The 23,246-nt window shown below is 55.9% G+C and overlaps 8 protein-coding genes across 8 annotated transcripts; 5 read left to right on the plus strand and 3 right to left on the minus strand.

The window, feature by feature from the left end:
* Nucleotides 1-56: 56 nt before the first annotated feature.
* Nucleotides 57-1,429, plus strand: PLICBS_010198 (uncharacterized protein; the record flags this gene model as incomplete). Its single annotated transcript, XM_018326703.1, has 3 exons — nucleotides 57-384; nucleotides 461-664; nucleotides 729-1,429. The coding sequence occupies 3 exons, from the start codon at nucleotides 57-59 to the stop codon at nucleotides 1,427-1,429; spliced, it is 1,233 nt and encodes a 410-aa protein (XP_018175023.1).
* Nucleotides 1,430-1,494: 65 nt separating this feature from the next.
* Nucleotides 1,495-4,788, minus strand: PLICBS_010199 (uncharacterized protein; the record flags this gene model as incomplete). Its single annotated transcript, XM_065601883.1, has 10 exons — nucleotides 1,495-2,219; nucleotides 2,279-2,422; nucleotides 2,483-2,583; nucleotides 2,646-3,108; nucleotides 3,163-3,321; nucleotides 3,382-3,585; nucleotides 3,650-3,988; nucleotides 4,050-4,065; nucleotides 4,121-4,482; nucleotides 4,560-4,788. 10 exons carry the CDS (start codon nucleotides 4,786-4,788, stop codon nucleotides 1,495-1,497), a joined length of 2,742 nt encoding a protein of 913 aa, XP_065457955.1.
* Nucleotides 4,789-5,984: 1,196 nt separating this feature from the next.
* PLICBS_010200 (uncharacterized protein) lies at nucleotides 5,985-7,768 on the plus strand (the record flags this gene model as incomplete). The annotated part of the gene is made up of 4 exons (XM_018326702.1): nucleotides 5,985-6,642; nucleotides 6,694-7,182; nucleotides 7,232-7,562; nucleotides 7,615-7,768. 4 exons carry the CDS (start codon nucleotides 5,985-5,987, stop codon nucleotides 7,766-7,768), a joined length of 1,632 nt encoding a protein of 543 aa, XP_018175022.1.
* Nucleotides 7,769-8,245: 477 nt separating this feature from the next.
* Nucleotides 8,246-11,083, minus strand: PLICBS_010201 (uncharacterized protein; the record flags this gene model as incomplete). The annotated part of the gene is made up of 7 exons (XM_018326701.2): nucleotides 8,246-9,010; nucleotides 9,069-9,304; nucleotides 9,373-9,803; nucleotides 9,856-10,159; nucleotides 10,213-10,474; nucleotides 10,525-10,897; nucleotides 10,950-11,083. The coding sequence occupies 7 exons, from the start codon at nucleotides 11,081-11,083 to the stop codon at nucleotides 8,246-8,248; spliced, it is 2,505 nt and encodes an 834-aa protein (XP_018175021.2).
* A 788-nt stretch (nucleotides 11,084-11,871) lies between these two features.
* Nucleotides 11,872-13,273, minus strand: PLICBS_010202 (uncharacterized protein; the record flags this gene model as incomplete). The annotated part of the gene is made up of 3 exons (XM_065601884.1): nucleotides 11,872-12,528; nucleotides 12,775-12,917; nucleotides 12,991-13,273. The coding sequence occupies 3 exons, from the start codon at nucleotides 13,271-13,273 to the stop codon at nucleotides 11,872-11,874; spliced, it is 1,083 nt and encodes a 360-aa protein (XP_065457956.1).
* Nucleotides 13,274-13,850: 577 nt separating this feature from the next.
* Nucleotides 13,851-14,534, plus strand: PLICBS_010203 (uncharacterized protein; the record flags this gene model as incomplete). Its single annotated transcript, XM_065601885.1, has 3 exons — nucleotides 13,851-14,033; nucleotides 14,161-14,275; nucleotides 14,344-14,534. 3 exons carry the CDS (start codon nucleotides 13,851-13,853, stop codon nucleotides 14,532-14,534), a joined length of 489 nt encoding a protein of 162 aa, XP_065457957.1.
* A 1,729-nt stretch (nucleotides 14,535-16,263) lies between these two features.
* PLICBS_010204 (uncharacterized protein) lies at nucleotides 16,264-17,244 on the plus strand (the record flags this gene model as incomplete). Its single annotated transcript, XM_018326699.1, has 3 exons — nucleotides 16,264-16,514; nucleotides 16,601-16,799; nucleotides 16,867-17,244. The coding sequence occupies 3 exons, from the start codon at nucleotides 16,264-16,266 to the stop codon at nucleotides 17,242-17,244; spliced, it is 828 nt and encodes a 275-aa protein (XP_018175019.1).
* A 2,099-nt stretch (nucleotides 17,245-19,343) lies between these two features.
* PLICBS_010205 (uncharacterized protein) lies at nucleotides 19,344-20,650 on the plus strand (the record flags this gene model as incomplete). Its single annotated transcript, XM_065601886.1, has 3 exons — nucleotides 19,344-19,522; nucleotides 19,597-19,906; nucleotides 19,982-20,650. 3 exons carry the CDS (start codon nucleotides 19,344-19,346, stop codon nucleotides 20,648-20,650), a joined length of 1,158 nt encoding a protein of 385 aa, XP_065457958.1.
* Nucleotides 20,651-23,246: the final 2,596 nt, after the last annotated feature.

Raw genomic sequence — 23,246 nt, forward strand, 5'->3', positions numbered from 1 at the left:
GTAAGAGGTCTTGTACGCGATCTCATCAAGAAAACGGCAATTGGACTTCCTGCATCATGGCCTCTCCGAAGATTACGCCATTCAAGATTGGGGTCCCCGAGGCGGCTATACAGCGCCTCAAGGAGAAGCTCGCAGCGGCGTCGTTCACCGACGAGACGCTCTTCACCGACAGCTGGGACTATGGCGCGCCATTGAGCGACGTCAAGCGCCTTGCTGAGCGATGGCGCGACGGCTTCGATTGGCGCGCGCAAGAGGCGAAGCTCAATGAGGTGCCGCAATTTACGACCAAGGTGGACGTGGATGGGTTCGGGGAGCTCAACATTCATTTCGTGTACAAGAAGAGCAGCAGGAGGGGCGCGATACCTCTGCTGTTCTGCCACGGCTGTAAGTCTCTGTGCCATCTGCGTGGTGTTTGGGTGAGAGGACCGCAACTGACAATGTGAATGATGGATGCGTGCAGGGCCGGGGAGCTTCTACGAGGTCCTCAAGATCTTGCCGCTTCTGACGGAGCCAGAAGATCCCGAGGCACCGGCGTTTGACGTCGTTGCGCCGTCGCTGCCCAACTTTGGGTTCTCGGATGGAGTGAGCAAGAAGGGCTTCAGCATCTCGCAGTACGCCGAGACGCTGCACAAGGTGATGCTTAACTTGGGGTACGATAAATACGGTATGTTGGCTGCGCCAATTCTTGCCCACATCTTTGCTTGCGAATGCGACTGACCCCTTTGCAGTCACTCAAGGAGGCGATTGGGGCTACATCATCACCCGCCTCATCGGCGCGCAGTACCCCTCCCACTGCCTCGCCTCTCACGTCAACTTTGTGCGCGTCACCGAAGCGCCCAAGTTCACCAACGCTCCCCTCCTCTATCTCCGCCACGCGCTCGCCCCATACACGGCGCTCGAGCGCGCAGGCCGCGACCGCAGCGCATGGTTCCTGACCGAAGGCACCGGTTACAACCTCGAGCAGAGCACACGCCCTTCAACGCTCGGCTTCGCGCTCGCAGACTCGCCCGTCGCGCTGCTGGCGTGGGTATACGAGAAGCTGCACGACTGGACCGACGGGCCGTACCCGTGGCAGGACGACGAGGTGCTCACCTGGCTGTCCATCTACGCCTTCTCGACGGCGGGCCCGGCCGCGAGCGTGCGCATTTACTACGAGGCGAAGCATGCGGGCGTGGAGCAGACGCAGAAGGGGTTCGAGTACGTGCCGGGCGTGAAGCTGGGGGTGAGCATCTTTCCCAAGGATGTGCTCGTGCCGCCGCTTAAGTGGGCGGAGGGTTTGGGCCCGTTGGTGTTTGGCAGGATGCATGAAAGGGGTGGGCACTTTGCGGCGCATGAGAGGCCCGAGACGCTGGTGGCGGATCTGCGTGAGATGTTTGGCAGGAAGGGCGGCGCCGGGGATGTTGCCAAGGTCTTTAGGGCTAAGCTTTAGAGAACCATTGATCTGCGACGGCATGTATCTCCACGTTCAAGCTGGGCCTTTCATCCGTGAATTGCTCAGCCAATGTTGTCCCAAATGGATCGGACTGACACGTCCTTCGCCCACCTGTCATCTTTCGGCCCCCTCTGCACGGTAAAGGTAAAGACACGCTCCTCTCCCTTGGCGAGAAAGACACTGTTGTCGTCGAAAAACCCAATCACATCCTTCGGTGCCGTCAGCCAGACGTGCGGAGCAACGGCCTTGGTCGCCGTCACTTTCCACCTCAAGCCGCCCAAATACTCAATCTCCAGCCCCGGATCGACAATTGTGGCGTTGCTCAGATACTTGGGCACCCAGTAGTTCTCGCTCGCGTGCTTCTTCCCGCTGCCGGTTTCCGTGGCGCTAACTTTAAGCAGGAGGACGCTCCCCTCCGCCGACGCACCCTTGGGCAGTATGTCCTTCCAGCCGACGAGCTCCTCGATCTGCATGCTGTGCAGGGCGGGCATGGAGAAGTTGTACGTCTTGCTGACGAGGCGCTCTCCGGACCACGCGAGCCATGTGGCGGTGATGTGGCCCGTGACGGGCGCGAGCGTGTCCGAGGCGACCCAAATTCTGTACGTCTCGTTGGAGGGCTCGAACCAGCTGCTGGCGACGACGGGCTCGTAGGTCTGCTTCGTGACGTGCTGGAGGACCTTCCACCGCCCGGTGTGCTCGATGGAGTTGAGGGCTAGGGTCGTCCAGGGGGCGTTGAGCTGCCACACCAGAGAGCCGAGGTTGTTCTCCGGCAGGCTGATGGATCGTCCTGGGCTCTCGTGTTAGCTACGCAACTGGGAGAGGGGTTTGAACGGGCTGATGACTCACTGTAGGACTCGATCTTGTGCTTGATGATCATGCCCTGCCAGATCTGGCTGGTCCAGGAGAACTGGTCAAATTGTGCGAGAGGGTCCGAGATGTTCGGGAGGATGAGGTACTTTTCCATCCCGTCTTTGAGGTCCGGGTATATGGCTACATGTATGGGGCAGTGTTAGCTCAGCACATGACCTGAACAAGTTATTCAATACGCACTCGAACCACCGTCGTAGCACCTGTTCAGCAGCATGTCTCCGTCGGGTCGAATGTTCCGGTCGCGAAAGATCGTCTGGTACGATAGCAGAGAATCGTAGCTCCTGTAGACATGTTCGTTAGCCCACACAGACAAGATCACATCCTGGGGGGTCAATGAACTCACATGCCGCCAAACTCAACCACGAAGCGTGTTACGGGCATCTGGGAATTATCGAACACCGTATCCAGCCCGAGATTATAGTCCATCGAGGAGCCGTAGAGCGGGCTGTCCGTCCCATCTCGAGGCTCGATGGCTCCAGTATCAGGGTCGTAGCTGATGTATCCCTGGGCATCGCTGGCCTGGATCCAAGAGATGGAGCGTGTGTTCTCGTACACTACTGGCCAGAGCACGTCTTGCTGCAGGATCGTCATATTCCGGGCCCAAGACTCACCGTACGTTTCGTTGCGCGAGGCCAGGCGCCTGTACTTGGCCATCTCGTTGCCTCCGCACCACAGCGCTTGAGATGCGTGGTGGTTAAGGCGACGCACTTGGTAGCGGGCTTCCTCTCGGACGGTGTCGAGGAACTCTGGCAGGACCGGGTAGAAGTTGTCGCTGAACTGGAACTCGGACCACAAGAGAATTCCGACTGCAACGTGTTTTAGTCAGGTGTTATTGCTATTTTGAGGGGATAGAGACGTACGCTCGTCTGCAGCATCATATAGTTCGTCCGCGTAGTAGTTGCCTGAAGCCCAGACGCGCACCATGTTGTAATTGCTCGCGACACTGGACTGGATGAGTTGCTTGTAGTCCTCACTGGTAACCTGATGCTCAAATGGGCTCATGGGTACCATGTTCGATCCTATTAAAAGGAAGGTCAGCAGGTTTCAGTCCCGAGAAGAAGACGGTCTTTTGCACGCACCCTTGGTGTTGAAAGTGTGTCCATTGATTCTGAAGCTAAAGTGGTTTCCTGTGCGGTCGTCGTACGGGGTCAGGTCCATGACGATTGTTCTGAATCCAACGCGCTTCGAGTATTTCGCGGTCGGTCGTGGCTTGCATTTCGAGTTTGTTGCCTTCTTCGCCGGCTGTGTCAGTGCAATAGAGGCGTTGTACAGCACCGGTTTCCCTGGCGTTGCGTTAACCATCAGTTGCTCCAGGGGTAGGGGGGGGGGGGGGGGGAGCAGACTCACCAAAGGCCTTTGGCCACCATCTCTCAACCGCACGATCGGGAATTTGGAAGCTTGTGCTAACAGAATTTGCCCCGGCCCTGACCGTTGACTTCTGAACAGAACCATGGAAGCCTGCGACGTCGACCTGCAGACCGGGTCCTGAGTCGATTCCGGCCGAGAGGAAATCGACAGTGGCGTTCACCACCCACGGGTTGGACTCCTTCGGGGTAGTATTTGGCCGTTGACCCGTCTTGTAGATGTCGATGAATGTATTTGTAACGTAAAAGCCATCGTCTAGACCGACCAGGTACGCATCTCGGTATATGCCCTGGGGGGCGAAGTGCGGGCCCCAATCCCAACCTGCTCCGTATAAGCTGCCAGCTCGTATGTGCAGGATTTATCCGGCCGAGCTGAATCTCACCGAAATCAGATTGAACCTGCAGGACGAGGCGTCAGTCACATTTCCCCGTGGAGGGTGGCAAATTGGCGTACCTTTCGGATGTACTCGCGGCCCTCTGGGTACTCCACGTTGTAGTTTGTGAACACGGTGTAGGGCGAGCCAGACTTTGCCATCACATCCAGGGCATACTTTATGGGGCTCTGGATCTCGACTTCCAGTTGAAGCTTCGATCGCTTCGTGATGAACTCGGTCACATCAAACGCCCATTGTCTGAACTGGTTGTCGGCGAACCCGACAACCTGGCCGTCCAAACGCACATGAGCGGCAGTGTCAATTCCCTCAAATACTAGGTATACTTTCTTGAATGCAGACCACTGTTTGCCCTTGGGCGAGGATTGTGGCAGCGATCGTGAGAAGGTCCAGTTGTCCTGCGGGACCCAGTTGTACATCTCGACTAACACGAGCTTTCAGCTATGATCCCGGCAGTGGCGGAGGCTTACACGCGTCCGTGCAAATTCGCGCAGAACTCACAATTATTGTCCAGAAGGGGATCCGGGAGCACACCGGCAGCGTAAAGATCCGTCTGGATCAGGCCAGGCACGGTTGCGGGGACGGACGCCGAGCCATTGCTGTTAGTCGCGTGCCAGCGCCCGCCGATGTCGACGTACTCTGCGCCAGACGACGAAATGGCTGTGAAGCGTGCCGCCGCCACCGAAACCCAAAACGAGGCGAGGAACAGTCGTAAAGGGGCCAAACTCATGCTGGGCAGTGTGTCTAGTGTTAATGCACCACGGAACCTCCAGAACGACTGGTAACTTCTGCATTGATCTTCATGCTCTACAACTCCTTTTTATAACAGACAACAGCAGTAGCTATACTGACGATCCGGCTCCAATGAACGCTGGGTAAGCTTAACCCCGCAGACACTCCACTGGACTAACTGGAGCAATCCGGGGAACGAGACACACGCTTGGGGGTTTTCGCTTGGAGGCCCGCGCCAGCGGTGGAGCTACTGGTCGGATTTCTCGCGGTCGTGGGAGCAATTGCAGTGGGCGACCTGGGGTTGTTAAGGTCTCTAGCGCGGAAATTGTGAACTCCGGCCTCCAAGAGGTGAAACTAGTGCGGATTGTCAAATCTCCGTCTTCGAGGACGCCGGCATCCCGGGTCAGCGGCCTGGTGGCGTCGCCTCCGCATTCGGGGGATGTGACGCTGATCAGCGGGCAGCACACTGATCAGCCACGTTAACGAAGTGCACTTTGATCGTATGGAGGAACAGCCGGTTTTCCAGCCGCCACTGTCGTTATTCGAAACACGCACCGAGTGATGGCCTATTTGTTGCTATTCAGCAGCGAATGCACCGCTGTACTTGGACTTCTCCTACACTTATGAGTGAAAAAGTGCGCCGTCAACCCCCACGCAGTCGTCTTCAACGTGACCAGGGTCGTGCGGATACAGTCGCAGTCTAGAACCGGCTCCTGGAATTCCCTTCAGTTCTTCGCACGCCATGTGGCGGGTTGAAGCCATTACATTGCCTGATCGCGACGCATCTTCAACAGTTCAAGAATGACAACGGTCTGCCAGGCATTCCGGAATGCAATTTGCCCAGGCCATGAGGGCGTGCGACCACGGGCTTTGTGGCTGTTCGGCGCTACCGAGCTGCACTGGGAACCGCGCCATGGGATTATGGAGTTCCGTATCCCCGTACTAGTGCCATGCCTATTGCCTCGGACCTTGTCTGACAGGCGACTTGCACCTTTCACCCTTGTCCTCCGGACTCATGTCTGGGACCCGAACGGGAAACAACCCCCGTGGGGCCCCGCGTCGAGAGGTATATGATAATAGAGGGATCGTCCGACTTTGCAGATGCCTTTTCTAACCTCATCCTCACCTCTCGCCACCACCACAACCAACACCTCGTTCAACTCGCTGCGCGACTCCGAGCACCGGTTGTCCACCATGTCGGATCCCGAGAAGACGCGTACTACCAGCACTGAGCACAATGAAGGCCCTCCTCAGTTGGAGAAGGGCGCGGTGCCCGCAGAGGCCATCTCAGCTACCTTGGAGGTCACGGGTGGTGCACCCAATCCATGGGGCAAGGGCCATCTGAAGCTGTACGGCGCATGCCTGGTTATCTACCTCTGCTCAACAATGAACGGCAAGTCTCCCCTACAACAGGCTCCCATGCCGTATAGGACGCGACTAATTGTTACAGGTTATGATGGCTCGCTCATGGGCTCTATCAACGCCCTCCCTGAGTATCAGGAATACTACAACCTGGGCAAAGGCGGGACTTCCACCACCGGCCTCGTCTTCTCCATCTTCCAGATCGGTCAGATGATCGGTGCCCTATTCACCTGGATCTGTGACTGGCGCGGGCGAAAGATTACCATGATCGTTGCTTGCTTCGGCATCCTTGCCTCGGCCATCTTTACCGCGCTGGCACCAACTCTGGCGTCCTTCATTGGCGCGCGATTCCTCCTCAGCTTCTTCTCTACCATTGCCACCGTGGCGGCACCGCTGCTCCTCGTCGAGATCGCGCCGCCGCTGCACCGAGGCGCTGTGGCCGGCGCATACAACACGCTCTATTACATGGGTAGCATTATCGCTACGTTTGGTGAGTTTCTGGCAGTTGCACTTATTTTCGTCGCGTTCTAACACTGCCTAGCCATGTATGGCGCGAACCTGCACTTGAGTGGTAACCTCAAATGGCGGCTGCCTCTCTGGCTTCAGATGCTGTGCCCTGGCCTCGTCTGCATCCTTGGCTGGATCGTTCCCGAGAGTCCTCGATGGCTCATTGCCAAGGGCCGATACGACGAAGCCCGCAACTTCATCATCACCCATCACGCCAACGGCGATGCTCATCATCCTATCGTGGCCATCGAGATGAACGAAATCGAGGCCTCGCTGCGGGACGGTCAGCTGCGCTCCGCCAAGTCGTACTTTGACCTGCGAACACTCGTCAAATCGCGCAGCAGGCTGTATCGTCTGATGCTTGCCATGACAATGGCTTGGTTCGGACAATTCTCTGGCAACAATGTGTCTAGCTACTATCTGCCTGTGATGGTGGAGAATGTTGGCATCACTTCCGTCAATACTGTCCTCCTCCTCAACGCCATCTATGCCGTTACGGGCTGGATCGCAGCGACAGCTGGAGGTATGTGCCCAGCATCCCACGCATTCTATTTGTACTAACACAGTCTCAGCCCGGCTGCACGACATCTTTGGCCGCCGTAAGATGCTCATGTCCTCTTGCGCTGCCATGTCCGTATCGCTGGCAGTTGTAGCAGCCACCGCCGCCAAGTACGAGCAGACGGCAAGTAAGACGGCCAGCTCTGCCAGCATCGCCTTCATCTACATCTTTGGCGTCGTATTCGCCATCGCTTTTACCCCCATGCAGCCAATCTACCCGGCTGAAGTCCTCGCCAACGACATGCGTGCCAACGGCATGATGATGTTCCAGATCACGGCCGGATGCGCCAGCTTTGTCAACACTTTTGCCGCTCCCATCGCCATGAAGAACATCAAGTATTGGTTGTAAGTTTGACCATCATGTCCCTTTCACCTAAACGATACTGACCGTTATCAGCTACGTGTTTTTTGTATTCTGGGACATTTTCGAGCTCGCCTTCATCTACTTCTTCTACGTTGAGACCAAGGGCCGGACTCTGGAGGAACTGGACCAGGTCTTTGAGGAAAAGAACCCACGCAAGGCCAGTACGCGCAAGGTCACCGTGGAGTAAGGATTGGACAAGCTGCAGCTCTGCTCGCTTTCGATGGGAGACGGATTGTCACGGCCCGGTGATCCAACCGGATAGCATTGTAATCTTCGGATAGCAGCTAGAGACAACTCGGAAGTGTGCCATGCGAGATAGAATTATCCGCAGTAAAGCTATTGGCCGTTATGTTGCCTTGCTTGCTCAACTTGATGCGATGTGATGTCCTTTTGTCCCCGCTGCCGGTCCCGGCAGCTCGACGTGTTGCCTGGCTTATAGCTGCGCGGGTCCGGAGAAGATCGTTACGCCTTTGGCCCGTCACACCCCATCGGGACACTCGGTGGCAGCGGTTCCCGCATGCAAGAGCAGGTCGAGAGATGCGGCCCCCTCTTGCTGAGTGACGCCTACCCGGCGACGCTAACTGAAGGAAACGGCTTTTTTTTGTGTCGCCGCACAAGCTCCCATTGAGTAAACGTGCGATTTTACATGTGCGTTCTACTGAGTCTAACTCATGCCAAGGTATTGGAAGCCTGGCGTGCCCTCTTTGACGGATGATCCATCTACGTCAATCACCTGCTCATCCCCAGGCATGACATCAATGCCGTTGTCGCTGAGACGAACCCCGTCCTTTTCTTCCAACACCAACCCTTTGGTTGGCCTGTCTGCCGTGATGACATATCTTCCAGCCGATGCCTCGATCTTCACACCTCGGTCCGGGAAGGCCAGATACTTAAGCGGCTGAGGCCAATCGGCCTCACGGGCAACCACCTTTCCACCAGAAAGAAGACGCACAGCGACAACGTGCGGCTCTTCGCTGACGTTGTCAATCTCGCCAGCATAGACCTCGGTCGTGCCGTTGGGTGCGATTGTCACGTTCGACTTGACGATCGGGGACTTGACCTCTGCACCCGTCTCCACCGAGAAGAAGCGAATCTCGACATCTCCAGTAGTCTCCTTGAGCTCACTGCTCGACACCCACACGTTGAAAGGCGACTTCTTTGCCGGTCGGGCGTGGCACACGCTCCAGTCGTGATGTTCCCGCTGGACTCCAACGGTGATTGGGCGCAGCGCCCGCGCAACAGTGTAGAAGCCAGGTTTCTTGCGAAGGAAGAAATCGACGATTGCCCAAGAAGTGCATGGCCAGCAGTCATTTATCTGCCAAACGAGGGCACCGCCGCAGTGGCGCTCGTGACCCCACTGGCGCCGGAAGCCTCGATAGGCGTAAGCAAGGGCCTCGCTCTGGGAAAGCTGGGTCAGGTAGATATGAGACTAATCAGGTCAGTTACGGGTGGTCATTGTCAAGGTTCCAATACTAATGGAGCCGCACCTGCAGGTCCGTGGGAGGTCGGAAGTTCTCAACCAGGTACGTCGCGATGCGTCTCTCGTGGCCGTCGGCCTTGTTGTGAAAGTCCAGCGTGTGAGACTGAGGGTATAACTCAGAAGGCTTCGTCACGAAGTGCTCAATGGTTGCCTGCTGAGGGAATGCCTCAAGACCAAATTCGCTGTTAAATCGGCCTCCAATTTTCGCGTAGGTTTGGTACTTTTCCTGTGTTCCGTGCCAGACTGAGGGATGTTTAGCAGGTCAGCAGGAACTAGTTGGGGAAGAAAGTTGGGGAAGAAACACCACGCACCGTTCCATTGGTGCACATCGCCGACAGTCAAGTCATCTGACCTCTTGCCGTTCGAGAATGGAGAGCTGGGCCAATAAGGGACACTCGGGCTTTCGTCTGCAATGACCTTGGGCAGCAGATGCTCATAGTAGTAGCGAGCCGGGTAGCTGCACTTCAGCCACGACTCTGCGTCCTTGTTCTCATAGTCGTAGTCGAGATTGTATCCCTCCTGGATTTGGTAGTCTTCATTGTTTCCGGCGTAAAGGACAATCGAAGGATGATGTCGTAGACGTCTAACATTTTGCCTGGCTTCAGCTTCAACAGAGTCCCTAAGCGAGGACCATGTGGGATAGCTGCCGCAGGCAAACATAAAGTCTTGCCATACAAGAATGCCGAGCTCGTCGCAAATCTCGTAGAACGCGTCGTCTTCGTATATGCCGCCACCCCAGACTCTGCAGGGATCGTCAGCGCTGAAGCGGGCATGAAGGGTTGCATCTAGCTTACCTTGTCATGATCTGATTTCCCTCAATCATCAGTTCCAGCCACTCTCTATACTTCTCACGTGTGAGCCTTGGTAGGAAGTTGTCGGCGGGGATCCAGCAGGACCCTCCCGCGAAGACGTCCACGTGGTTGACGCGGAAGTAAAAGGATTGCCCGTGGGCGTCATCCTTTTGCACAAGCTCACTGTGGCGGAAACCAGTTCTCTTTGTCTTGCGATCGACGACAGACCCATTCTTGACGATTTCCACGGTAACATCATACAGCGATTGCTCACCATATCCGACCGGGTACCATGCCTTCAAATCCTCTATCTGATGTGAGCATCGGGACGTCGGTTCGTTTTGGGGGTGGCTTCCATACCGACTTTGAACTCGACATTGGCTTTGCCGTCTTTTCTATGGCTTGACGCGCCAGAAAACAAGCTCCCACCGTTCTTGCCGATGGAGAGCCGGATCTCGTCCACTTCGCCAGACGAATGAACCTCAACAGTGCCGGTAGCGACAGACAAGTCCTCCGAGACATCATACTTGACCCAAAAGTCGTCAATGTGCGACGAGGATACTTCAAGGTAAACAGGTCTCCACGGGCCGGCAGTCATGAGAACAGGTCCCCAGTCCCACCCCTACACTAGTGTTAGAGACGGCGTCCGAGTGGCACAGTGAGCAAGCTTACCCAGTGATACTGAGCCTTCCTCACCGCAAGTCGTCCAGTCTCACCATTGTGAGCGATGAAACGATAGTCAGAGTGCTCCTTCTCAAGTGCTCTGCCGCGCAAGAGTGCGCTGTCGAAGTCGATGACCAGCGTATTGGAATCCTTCACCACTTTGGTGATATCGACACGATGGCTAAGGAACATATTGTCGCTCTCCAACACGACAGTTCCGTTCAGTGTCACTTTTGCGAAAGTGTCTAATCCCTGAAACAAGAGGTAAACTGAAGAGGTCGCCGCCCCGTCCGGCGCTGCAAAGGTCGTGCGATATGTCCACGACTTTTCGCCAACCCACTCGACATCAAGCTCATTGAGCCCGAGGAATGGATCCGGGATACTTTTGTCACACAGTATTAGCAAAAGCCACAGTAAACGCTTGAATGACTTACCGGCCATTTGCCATGAGGTCGAGATGGGACACCGTAGGCACCTTCGCGACAGGCGCCCAGGCATCTTCCCCCTCATCCGTTTGCTTGAACGTCCAGCCCGAGCTGAGCTCGATTCTCTGTGCAAGTTCCGTCATTCTGGAAGCAACTGTTCCAGTACAAGTCTAAAATGCCACACAAAGTTACACTGCTTATTGAGACGGCTGTCGTACGTGCGCAGAGCAATGTCGTGGTGGCGCGGGGTGCTTTATATCTTCTCCCAGCCCCGATAGCGGTACGTGTATCCACTAATCTCGCGGTTTAGTGTTGCCGCTGTAGTTGCATGTAAGCTCGTCATGCCCAGAATTAATAATGGATCGCCCAAGACCGCAAATGCGTCTTCACTTCGTGATGCTGAAGATTTACAAGCTTCGCAGCTGGAGAGTTGACCGTGGCTGACGACGTGGAAGCCTGGTACCTTGGTGGCGCAACACCTCAAATAATAGGACATTGTTGAAGATCCAATGGTGCATGGAGGTTCAGGCGGTCTTACCGAGCAAATATGAGGTCCCTTGGAGCACAGGCCGGCATGTTAGCCATCGACGTCGATGTCGGCCCATGCGCAGCAAATATGTAAGTCCGCGCTAGTGCAACGGATCACCCCGCACAGCGCTGCCATGGTCCACACCACTGATCGACTGACACGGAAATTTAAAATCCCAGCTGTCGCGGGCTCTGTTGCAAGGGGGGGCAGTGGTCTATGGGGCCAGCCGGCTGGCTGTGCCTTGCCGTAACGTAACGGGTTCTGCCCATGCACTTTGCACCGAACGATGAACCCGACATCAAACTTCTAATTATGTGATCTATGGCGCCATGTCCCAAATTTTTGTGCCACTGGTACTCTTGCGTACCGACTCTGCCGGTCCAAGTACGGCGCAGTGCAGCCTCAAGCTTTCCAGTCCCATCTCTTCCGCATGAACCGCATGAGGTATACCAGGCCAAGGAGGACCGGGACTTCAATTAGTGGTCCTACAGTGGACGCAAGGGCCTGGTCGCTATCCGGTCCGAAGGTGGCAACGGCAACAGCGATGGCCAGCTCAAAGTTGTTGCTGGAGGCGGTGAAGCTCTGCGTTACAGCGAGCGGATACTTGAAGCCAAGGCGATAGGTGATGAAGAGCGTGACGCAGAAGATGGAGATGAAGTAGACAACAAGCGGCGCCGCAACACGAACCACAGATACCACCTGGTGGACCACCTGGCGGCCCTGGGACGCGAAGAGAACAATGATGGTGTAGAGCAGACCGATCAAAGACCAGGGCGCTGCGAATCGGAGGAACACGCGCTCGTACCAAGCTGGCCCGGCAGTCATTCGCAACGCGAAGCGAGTGATGATGGCGGCCGCTAGGGGAATGCCCAGGAACACCCCAACGCTTGTAGCAACAACCTCGTACGAGACGTCTCTGACCCCGGTCTCGCCCCCAATGACGCGGATGAAGAAGACGGCGAGGGGGGCGAAGAGGACCATTTGCAGGATCGAGTTGATTGCAACAAGGATGGCGCAGTATTCGTTGTCGCCGCCAGCTAGGCCGTTCCAGATGAGCACCTAGATTGTCTCACTGTCAGCTGCCTGATGTTATAGCCCGAACGAGCCGTTTTTGACGGCTGGGGTAGTTGACGAACCATGGCGATGCATCGTCCGAGGCCGACAAGGATCAGGCCGGAACGCAAATCACTTTTGTCTGGAAGGAATGCCCACGCAAGACCAAGCTTAAGGTGGCGTGGTGTCAGTAAGCGCAATCTAGGCACAGGGCGGAAACCGTCGCAGGGAGATAGGGTAGGGTGAGTTTACCATCAGGAACGGGGCTACAACCCAGTTTACAACGACGCTGAAGAGTATCTGCTTCCACATAGAGCGCTGGGCGAGAAGCTTGTGGAGCGACTCGTATCGGACCTTGCATAGGATCGGGTACATCATGACTAGGAGGCCAACGGCTAAAGAAGATGTTGTTGATTAGCTTCTTGCGCATGCATGTAGACCGTGGAACGACTAGACTCAGGTACATACCAATTGGCACCGACACGCCGACAAATTTTCCCTTTTGTAACGCGGGTCCGGTCGAGGGTACGAAGTTGCCGAGGATGATGCCAATTGCCATGGCAAGGAAGATCCATAGGGCGAGGAAGCGGTCGAGCCATCCTAGCGCTTTGAATGCTGATATGGAATCCTTCTCTTCATCGCCGTCTCCGTCAACTTGGCCTTCCAGGTCCCGGGCGGTCGCGGGGACAACGTCGGGCTGCTCCGCTAAAGGTGAGGCGGTGAAGTCACCAGACTTGGGCTCAGACGACATGACTGCGACGATGTATCTGCCTGGGCTTGCGTTTCGAGGTGAGAGTTGCAGTACTGGTTTGCATCAAAATATTTTCATGGGAACTGCTCGCGTCGTTTATATGGTGCCAGTTGACATGGAGGGTCCCAGTGCCACCTGGACCCTGGGGATGCCCAAAAACTGCCGCTTTGCTTTTCTGGAGGCTGTGGACCAATCATAGCACGGGTGTGACACATGTATCGTGTTTCCTCTTTGGGAAGTGGCGGCTCCGTGCTGGAACTGTCATGTTGCCGCTGCCGCCACCGGCCGCGATCAATTTCTCAGGTCCCGGACGCAACAGCTCAAAAAAGTGCCGACCAATCATGTATGTGGCGTGACGCACTCCCGGGCCATTCCATGTCAGAGCCCTTCCCCAGGCAGTTGCTTCAGCGGCGGCAGCTTGACTGCCGGGTTGAAAGGAAAACTGCGCGTGGAGCCTTTTACTGCTGAGGCCATGCGCGGAGTAAACTTGAGTCTTTCTACTTTCTTTCGTCAAAGTATATCACCGCAGCGACTTGCACGACAGACATCTCTTTACCCAGCTTCCCTTGTCGCTACGATGGCGACTGCACACGGGTCAAGCACCGCAAGCTCTCCGCCCTGGTACGCGGCGTATCCTCCTCCGAGGCATCTACAACCAGGATACGTGACGCGCGAGGAACTTCTGAGTATGCTCAAAGATGGGGAGAATGTTACTGCGAATGACTTTGTCCTCGTCGATTTGCGGCGCGCCGACCACGAGGTGAGTTTGCTAGGTGGTACTTGGTGCCTGACAGCACCAAGCAGCCCGCGAGCTATGCCCTACTGCCTCAATCCGCCGTTGTGCTATTGTCTCGCTCGTCTGACGCTGACTCTTGCCGCTACCTTAGGGGGGCACCATCCGAGGCTCTTTGAACCTTCCAGCGCAGAGTTTATACCCAACCATCCCAACACTCTACTGCCTATTCAAGGCAGCCGGGGTGCGCAAGGTCATCTGGTACTGCTGTAAGTAGAGAGTCCCCGATGTGTACTCGTAAAATATCGTTCCTGGTTCGCGGCTGAAAGCTCTACAGCTTCATCACGAGGTCGCGGCACTCGGGCTGCTGGCTGGTTTCAGGATCACATCGTTGACTGCGGCGGCGGCGACAGTATAGAAAGCCTGATTCTCTACGAAGGCGTCAAGGGCTGGGCGTTGGGCGGGAGCCAGTTTGTGGAGTGGATGGAGGAGTACGACGCAGCGCCCTGGACCAGCAAGGCCACATAGACCGTATTGTGGCCTCCGCTCAGCCTGCATGTTAGGTAGTATATAGAAGTGAATCCATGGTAATTTCTATCTTTGTGGGAAGGTTCTAGAGTCCTCGTCCAAGGCAGCCGCCACACAAGCCCTCCAGCAGACAGCTGCGGCGGGCCCACCACCCATGATGACGTGACATGTCCACCTGGCGGTGCATGGTTGCAGCGAGCTACAGCAGCTGGGACACTAAAACCGAGAAGCTGTGCCGCCCAGGAGAACCAGATTTAGCATCAAGTGGCAAGAATTACCGACACCATCTATTTCCTAGTCTGCTCTCCAACTAATACAACACCGCGGGTAATCCTGCCTCTGGGGACACTCGACCTGGGAAGAGACGACCTCGCGGCATTTCAGCGACCGAGTGGACAGGAGCCCTCCCCTCCGCCCCCCCCGCGCGGGTCTGGCTTGCAGCGCTGCGTGTCAGTGACACCACCAACGCCAAATGCCTCGGAAGGTACGATGCCCATATGACTTGCGTTCGTCACAGGCTCACATGGACCACACCCGGGCAGTTCAAGACACCGGATTCTAGCGCCCAGAATCGTGAGAGGCAGCGGCGCTCCCGAGCCCGGCGGAGGGAGCTCATCGACGACCTGTCGAGGCAGCTGGACGAATACAAGCGTCGTGACGCCCAGGCGACTCAGGAAATGCAGCGGGCTGCCAGGGCCGTCTCAGATGAGAACCAGCGATTGCGTGCCTTGCTACGCCTGCGCGGCGTCTCCCCGAGCGAAGTCCGTCGGTATTTGGCCTCTTTCCCGTCCTCCGCTTCTTCCAGCATAAATTCCGCGTTGCCGACTGCTACCCGAGTCTCCTCCTCGTCCTTGCCGACTCGCAGCACGTCGACGATTGCCAAAATGAGTCCCACAGCACCTGCGACGGCGCCAGAACCAGGGCTTCCGAAGCCAGCACTGTCCCCATCTGGTGGCAGACGCAGCCTCGATGTAGCGCGACCTCAGCGCCAGGCTGACGGGGACGAGTTCTGCCAACGGCCCGGCTACGACGGAACCCAATATCTCGAGCAGGTTGAGCGTTCCATCGACAGTGTGCTTCCGCCAATGTCGGACTGCTTTTGCCCGCCCGGGCCGCCGACAGAGGATACGGATGGAAGTCGGGCGGAAATGCTCGAAACGTCCTGTGATGCGGCTGCGGCGATTCTCCTCGAACTTCACGGTCAAGCCACCGACTTGGGTCGGACACGAGCCGCCCTCGGATGCAATGGGGGGAGCAGCTGCTTTGTGAAAAACACCACGCTATTCAGACTGATGGACGACATGGACGGGTGAATTATGCCGACCCAAATGTGCGAGGCGTCGGGCAGGAGATCGATTCCAGCGTTGGTGGCGGTGATGGACTCATTCAGGGAGCGTGGAAATGCCCGTAAAGCCCCGTGCCTGTAAGTGGGTAGCCACCTAATCAGCCGCCGTCCCCACTGGAGCCGCACCAGCCAGCGCTTTAAATTGACCCTGAACATTGTCTTCTGTCAATACCTCTTCCACCAGCTCCAGTCCCTACTACGTGATACCTTTTGGACATATCGTTGCAGGAAATGTACCGTCTGCAACGGTCAATCCGGCTCGTGTCCCCAAAAGCCCATTATTTGGCGGTTTCAACACAGCAGCGCCCATTGCACAGTACCGCGCCACGCCCGCGTCCCGTCAGCACTATGAACGGGCACGGGGACCTTAATAACTCCCATGCCATGCGAGAGGCGATACAGCTCGAAGTCGATACAACTTACCGCTTGCGGTCCTTGGCCATCGGGCCAGATGAGGATGATTGTCAGATCCGTGAGCTCTACCGTCCGTTTCTCTTGCCTGACGCCTTTGCCGCGGACGATTGGGTTGCGCATCAGGAGCTCAGCACAGCTCTGAAGATGGTTGAGTCGCAGATTCTGGACAAACAGCAGGACCGGCTGCGGATTCTCGTTCTTTATGGCAGCTTGAGAAGCAGGTGGGTTCCGCCATTGACAAGCAGATGCTCTACCGCGTCGTCGCGCTCGTTAAATGGAGCCTTGAAGCTAACAGCAGCCTTGGTAGATCCTATTCGCGTCTGCTGGCGTTCGAAGCCGCCAGGATACTCTTTCGCCTAGGCTGCGATGTCCGAGTCTACGACCCAGCCGGCTTGCCACAGAAAGATGACGTCCAGCATGGCCATCCCAAGGTGCAGGAGCTGCGCGACCTCAGCAAGTGGAGTGACGGCCACGTATGGATCAGCCCCGAGCAGCACGGCAACTTGGTAAGTCTGCATCGATTGCGATGGACCAGTGAGCTTTATGAAGTGGCTAACCTGCGTCGCTCCAAAGACGGGTATTTTCAAGCAGCAAATCGACTGGATCCCATTGTCATCGGGAGCGGTGCGGCCGACCCAGGGCAGGACTCTTGCCGTTGCGCAGGTCAGTGGCGGGTCGCAGTCGTTCAACGCCGTGAACTCGCTGCGAATTCTTGGTCGTTGGATGCGCATGTTTGCTATCCCCAACCAGAGCTCTGTGCCGAAGGCGTACACACAATTCACTTCTGAAGAGGAGGGCAGCCGCATGATGCCCAGCTCGAATCGCGACCGTCTTGTCGATTGCATGGAGGAGCTGGTCAAGTACACGATTGTCATGAGGCCTCATTTTGACTTGTTTGGCGATCGCTACAGCGAGCGTGAGGAGCGGAGGCTAAAGGCTCTGCAAAAATAGACATTAGTCGCGTAGCAACATGCTTTGTTCTTCAAGGGACAAATCCCCATGTAGTGACCGAAAAGAGATTTGTCTTCGTAGTCGTCGTGGGCTCACTTCATATGCGCTTTAGTCTTTTCTCAGGCCGCTTGGTTTCGTCTCCTGGCAGCTGTGGCAGTAGCATGGCCCCCGAACCTGGGAACCGTGGGCGGCATTGTACGGAGACTGGGACGGTCGTGCAAGCTGTCCAATGAAATCGGAAGAGTGACGCAACTCCGCAATCCCTGACCCGACCCTTTTTTTTTCTCCGAGCCCGGCGGAGTGACACATCACTAATAACATACACGATGTCGTTGTTTTGCGCGGTAAGGAACGAGCCACATGGCAATACAACTTCTCGAACGGTATCGGCATTAGCAGCAACAGTTTTGGGCAGTCCGGACAAGAGACCCAGCTCAGCCAAGTGAAGTGGTCAGTATGCAAGGCCCGCCGCTGAAAGTACACGTACACAGTACTTGGGGTCGTTCCTCTTTAGCTGTTGAAATTGTTGCATCATGCGGTCGTAGGGTTCTTCCAGAGTTGGAGGCATTTCCTCGACCACCTCTAGCAAGTCCCAGCTGCTCGTCATGTGGAGCTCTTCTATGTGGCCATTGGAGAATGTCCTGCTCAAGCGCATTCTGGTCAATGGCGTAGCGACGTTTCAGCTGCAGTTTTATTGGAACATATGCATGACACGTCCGACGAGGACGATCAGATCATCGCTTTGAAGGAAGAGCCTCAGCTTCCGTGGACTGAGATACATTGACGTCACGCAAAACGATATCCAGGTCGATCCAACGGTTCACTTCAAGTACGGTATTGCACAAAACTAAAGTGTCGGAAGCAATCCTAGCATAGCTACGTCTTCTCTAGACCCACTGGTCGAATAGAAGTGGGATTTTGGCGCATACTGATTCAGAATGCGCATTCCAGTGCTGTGCCCTTCACTCTGTGCTGCAAGTGTGGTTGTATGGTCGTCGGATGAGGGGCAAACATCCACGTACACACGGTGCGGCCACACACGGCCACACACATCTCAACGGTTCCAAGGCGCTGGCGGATCTCCAACCCGTCCACGGGATGTAGAGTTGCATGCGTCGTGGACTCCAGTCATCATTTGTGATGAGCCTGGGAAGGTGTTCCGCTGAGGCTGCATTTCGCGTAGAGTCTGGTGAGTGCGGGGCCTCGGCCGGGGCCACCGGCGCCACCACGCGCTTCATCCGACTGTGGCCTGTATGTGTGTATGTGCGTGCTGACAGGGAGCGGGGGGATATCCAATGAGAAGTCGATGGATGAGTTGGAAATGCTGTGCTGCAAGCTTAAACGAACGAGGCTGCGGCCCTGGTCACTCTCCTGCAGTGGACAGCCTATCTAGATGAACGAGGTTACTGGATGGGATAATATCCGCCGCGGCCACATACTTCCCCAGCGCTCGCGTTGGTCGGCGAATCTATCATGGTCCAGACCGCCGCACCGACTTCTGTGATTTGCCAGGCGGTTCCGGCGCGCCTCGGATGTCAGCTGTGCAGGACGGGTCACGTCTTCGAATCAGAAAGGATGCGAAAGGTGCAGATGTGGCGTGAGCTTGTTCGATATGGATTCGAACTTTGTCACAATGCCCGGCAGGTGCGACGCATGCGCTACAATGGCTGCTTTCCCGAGTCCGAATCGTCGCCCGAGTTTAGCCCTTGCCTGCCGGGGACGGTTAATGTATGTAGGGAACAGAGGGGTATAACGGAGGAAAGTCATGCCAGGGACTGTGGCATCTCTATATCATAAAACTGGGTGCATTGCTCGGGTTCCGTGACACAGTGCAATGCACATCTAGTGTTGGGAAACCTCTGACGTTTAAAGCCTCCTCTATCCGTTCACAGAATTATCTCGTCACATAACTGAGAACTCCTCGAGTCAACTTCAGTCCCATCAATAGTACTACCACAGAGCGGCTTCTTACACTATCCACAATGACTCCGAGTCCCTTTAGAGTTATTGTTGTCGGTGGTGGCCCGGTCGGGATGACAGCCGCGCACGCTCTCTCACGCGCAAACCTTGACTTCATCGTGCTCGAGCGCCGCGCCAAAATGGTTGAAGATGCCGGCTCAAATCTTGTTCTCCTTCCCATAGGATTGCGTGTGTTGGGCCAGCTAGGCTTGCTCCCCAAGATCGAGAGCGTCAGCTCACCCATGAGCCGTTTCAGGCGCATGGATCATAACGGACGCGATCTTGGCGACACCCTGTGGTTCACATACTTTAAGGAAAAGTCGGTACGCCCCAGCTGCCGGCTGCCGCAGCTTCCAACTTGTTAAAATCTATGGCTAATGGTAACCTGTGCAGCCACGGGGCCTACCCACGAGTGATAAGCCGACATGATCTTATGCAAACCCTACACGATGGCCTCCCAGCGGAGGCGAAGGCAAAGCTTCTCCCTGGCAAGAAGGTCATAGATGTCTCTTCCGGCCCTGACGGCGTCAGCGTGACTTGCGCGGACGGCACCTCGTATACCGGAACCGTCATCGTCGGCGCTGATGGTGCCCACAGCCGGGTGAGAGACTTGATGCGGACGGCGGCCCTTCAAGCACCGCCCACCACCGAGAACAAAATCAATGAAGCGGAGCCGTTCCTCACTACCTACCGTGCCATGTGGGTACGTTTTCCAACAGTCCCTCCGATCAAGGCCGGAGATGCTAGCGAAACACACGGGTACAATTGTACTCTCCAGCTCTTCGCTGGCGAGGGCACCTCGGTCATCGGAGTGTACGAGCGCATGGAGAAGCCGACGCGCGAAGGGGTGCGGTACAACCAGGCAGACGAGGAGAAGTTCATAGAAAGGTGGGGTCACCTGCCCATTATCGAGGGCGGGTTGACGATCAAGGAAGCCTATACCAATCGGACCCAAGCCGGCATGGTGAATCTTGAAGAAGGCGTCGTCGACCATTGGAGCTGGGACCGAATCGTTCTTGTCGGCGACGCGGCGCACAAGTTCACGCCAAGCACTGGCGCGGGCTGCAACAACGGCATCGTCGACGTTGTGGCGCTCTCTAATGAGATGTACCACGCCTTCAAGGCTGTCCGGGCCTCGGACCCGGAAGCCTTTCCGACCAAGGAACAGGTGTTCGCTGCGTTTGAGGGCTATCAGCTCGCGCGCTTCGAGACGGTCAAGGCTGGCCTCGCCGGTGCAAGCCAAGCCACCGGCGCCGCGACGTGGGCGGATACAACACACAAGTTTGTGGACCGCCATATCCTCTCAAAGCAGTCGCTTCAGAAGTTCTTTGCCAATCGGAACGCGCCGGCGCTGGCCCGTACACCTGTCTTCGAGTATGTAGAAGGCGAGGAGCAGATGGTTGGGAAGTTTCCCTGGGCTCATCCCATCAAGCCGGCGTCCTCCTAGTTGGGTGCTACTGACTTCCTATGCAGTACGAGACGACTCTCATTGATTTCTTTTATAATAGTCAGTTATGACAACACGGATAAGTTCTGGAGACTCCCAAGACACTATGGGTGCATGTATTTGCATCAACCAGCTGTCTCGAGCTCATCCAGTCGGCGGTGCATTGTGCTGTCTCTCCTAATCCCCTACTTCGGCCCACGACAAACAGACATCTTCCTCAAGACCCTTTTGAATATATACTCTGTTTATGTCGGGCGATGGGCATGGTTCGAGGGCCATTGATACCCGGGCCGAACACTTTGATACCCTGGCCGATTCTTACATGGGCGTTGTGGCGGGGCGACATGCGGTAACTCAACGCTCGACACCTCTGTCTCTCATGTTCTTCCTCCATTTCTCTCCATACACCCACTCTAGCCAGGCCAGGGCCAGGGCGATCATACCAAGGCCACCAAAGATTGTAAACGTCCAGCCAACCCCCATGCTGTCTATAAACACTTCGACCAGGGCGGTACCACCACCGGCGAGAAAAGCGCGAACAATGCTGTTCGCGGCCTGTGCTGTCGAGGGCGATCTCGGATGAATGTCGACGAGAAGAGTTCCGCAAATCTATTCCAAGGGGGATGGTCAGTTTCATGCCGGTAACATGTCAGCACGGAAAGGCGGGGCGCGTACATTGAACACGACCGCTGTAGAAAGGCCGATGACGAAATGCAGTACCAGCGGAACTGCCATGTTCTATTTACCAGTGAGCCGCCCGAACGAACAACGCCGAGATTGGTACTGGCAAAACCTACCGCCTTGAGCTGCAGAGACCACCCATATCCGACCAAGGAAACTGCTCCAGCACTAATTACATGCCAAATACTTCGGAACCTTGCCCTTTCGATAGGAAAATGGTCTAAATCATCACTGCCCGGAATATTTATCTCGATCTCATTCTTGCGAGCGATGACACGGTAATCGTGGTCCAGGAGGCTGCCTTTAGGGATAGTTAGAACGCCAAAACCGGGTGCCAGATTCAGGTACAAGACACGAAGCTCAGCGCCACAGGATCTGGTTGAGGGCGTTGGAGCATTTCAAGACGGAGCTCTAACTGACCTGCACAGTACGCGCCAATGCAGGATCCGATGCCAGAGGGTAGGTACACCAAGCCCAACTGGATCCCCGAAATATCGTACACGGTGAGAAAGAGCGTCGAAGTAGATGCTTGGAGAGAGCTGAGGTTCATGTAGAAGATACCAAATATGAGCGTGATCAGCGCACTGTCTTTTGCCCACAGCAGCTTCAGACTGGCCAGTGGGTTGGGCAACTTCAAACGCCTCCCAGTGTCGTTTCCTATCGCGACAGCCGCCTCGCCGCTTGCGCTGCCAGGCCTCCGGTGGCCCTGTCGTAGTGTCAAGAGTTGCCAATGCGACAGAACCGTGCGACGAAAGCCCGAGACTTTCCCAGATCCGTCGCCAACAATTGAACGCGCCGTCTCCGGGAGCAGTAGTGCAATGAGCAACAGACATGCGCCAGACGATATAGCGAGGAACCAGAATATCCAGCGCCAGCCCAAATAGCTGGCTAAAGCGCCACCGAGAATTGGACCAACGGCCGTCGTTATATTGGGCCTTTGCTCTCCGAGGTTAGCCTCGACCCTGTTGTGTAAGAGAAGCAGCCAGAGATTGTGGGCAGCGACGCGACTCAAGCACTTTGCTTATATGTCAAGTTGTCCAATTCAGTGAATAACCTACCCGAGAACCAGACCAGAAACAAAAGTGCCGCGCTTGGATGGCGGAGCTATGTCTGATACTACACCATATCCGACCGCAATGGTGGCTGGTCTGTCAATCAGTTCAAGCACGAGTATGGTGTGAAACGATTGAACTACGCTTGACGTACCCGCACTCCCACAGCTTTGCAACATCCTCAGTAGGAAAAGCGCCGTCCAGTTATTTTGCAGCGCAAGACCAACGTTAGCAACGCAGTACACGCTCATCATGAACAAGTACACCGGACGACGTCCGATCTTATCTGCCAAATCCCCTAGGAGCGCCGGGGCCAATCCAGCCACTATCATGTACGACGTGATGGTGAGATTGATCCGCCCAACTGGAACTTGCAGTGCCTGGGACAAGTCGTCAATGGCTGGGAAGAAGATGAACGATGATAAGGGCGAGAAGCTCGCCGCATAAGAGGCCAGACAAAGTACAAGGACATGTTGTCTCCTTGTGAACACAGAATACGGCGGCGGCAGTGGAATAGGCGCAGTGGATGTAGAGATGCGCTTCGTTACAGCGGGCTGCTGATCGCGCTCTGATGCTAAGAGGTCTTTCGGTGGTGACATCTTCTAACGCGATGCAATGGATCCGAGAATTCGACAGAGCTTTCGAATCGTCTGATCGAGTCTGTGACCACAGAATGACGCATGCTGCGAGGGGTGTTGAATCATCTTGTGAAATAGGGCGTATCGCCCAGCACTGATTCAGCGCACAACCGGCCTGGACCGTGTCGTGTCAGCTACCTATTCTTGGACATTAACACGGGGTCCGTGAAGGCATGAACGGGCAATCCTTTGTGTTGTCCAGTAGCTGCGCTAGGTATATAATTG

Source organism: Purpureocillium lilacinum, assembly GCF_023168085.1.
Source record: "Purpureocillium lilacinum CBS 284.36 DNA, scaffold_8, whole genome shotgun sequence".
NCBI classification, from domain to species: domain Eukaryota; kingdom Fungi; phylum Ascomycota; class Sordariomycetes; order Hypocreales; family Ophiocordycipitaceae; genus Purpureocillium; species Purpureocillium lilacinum.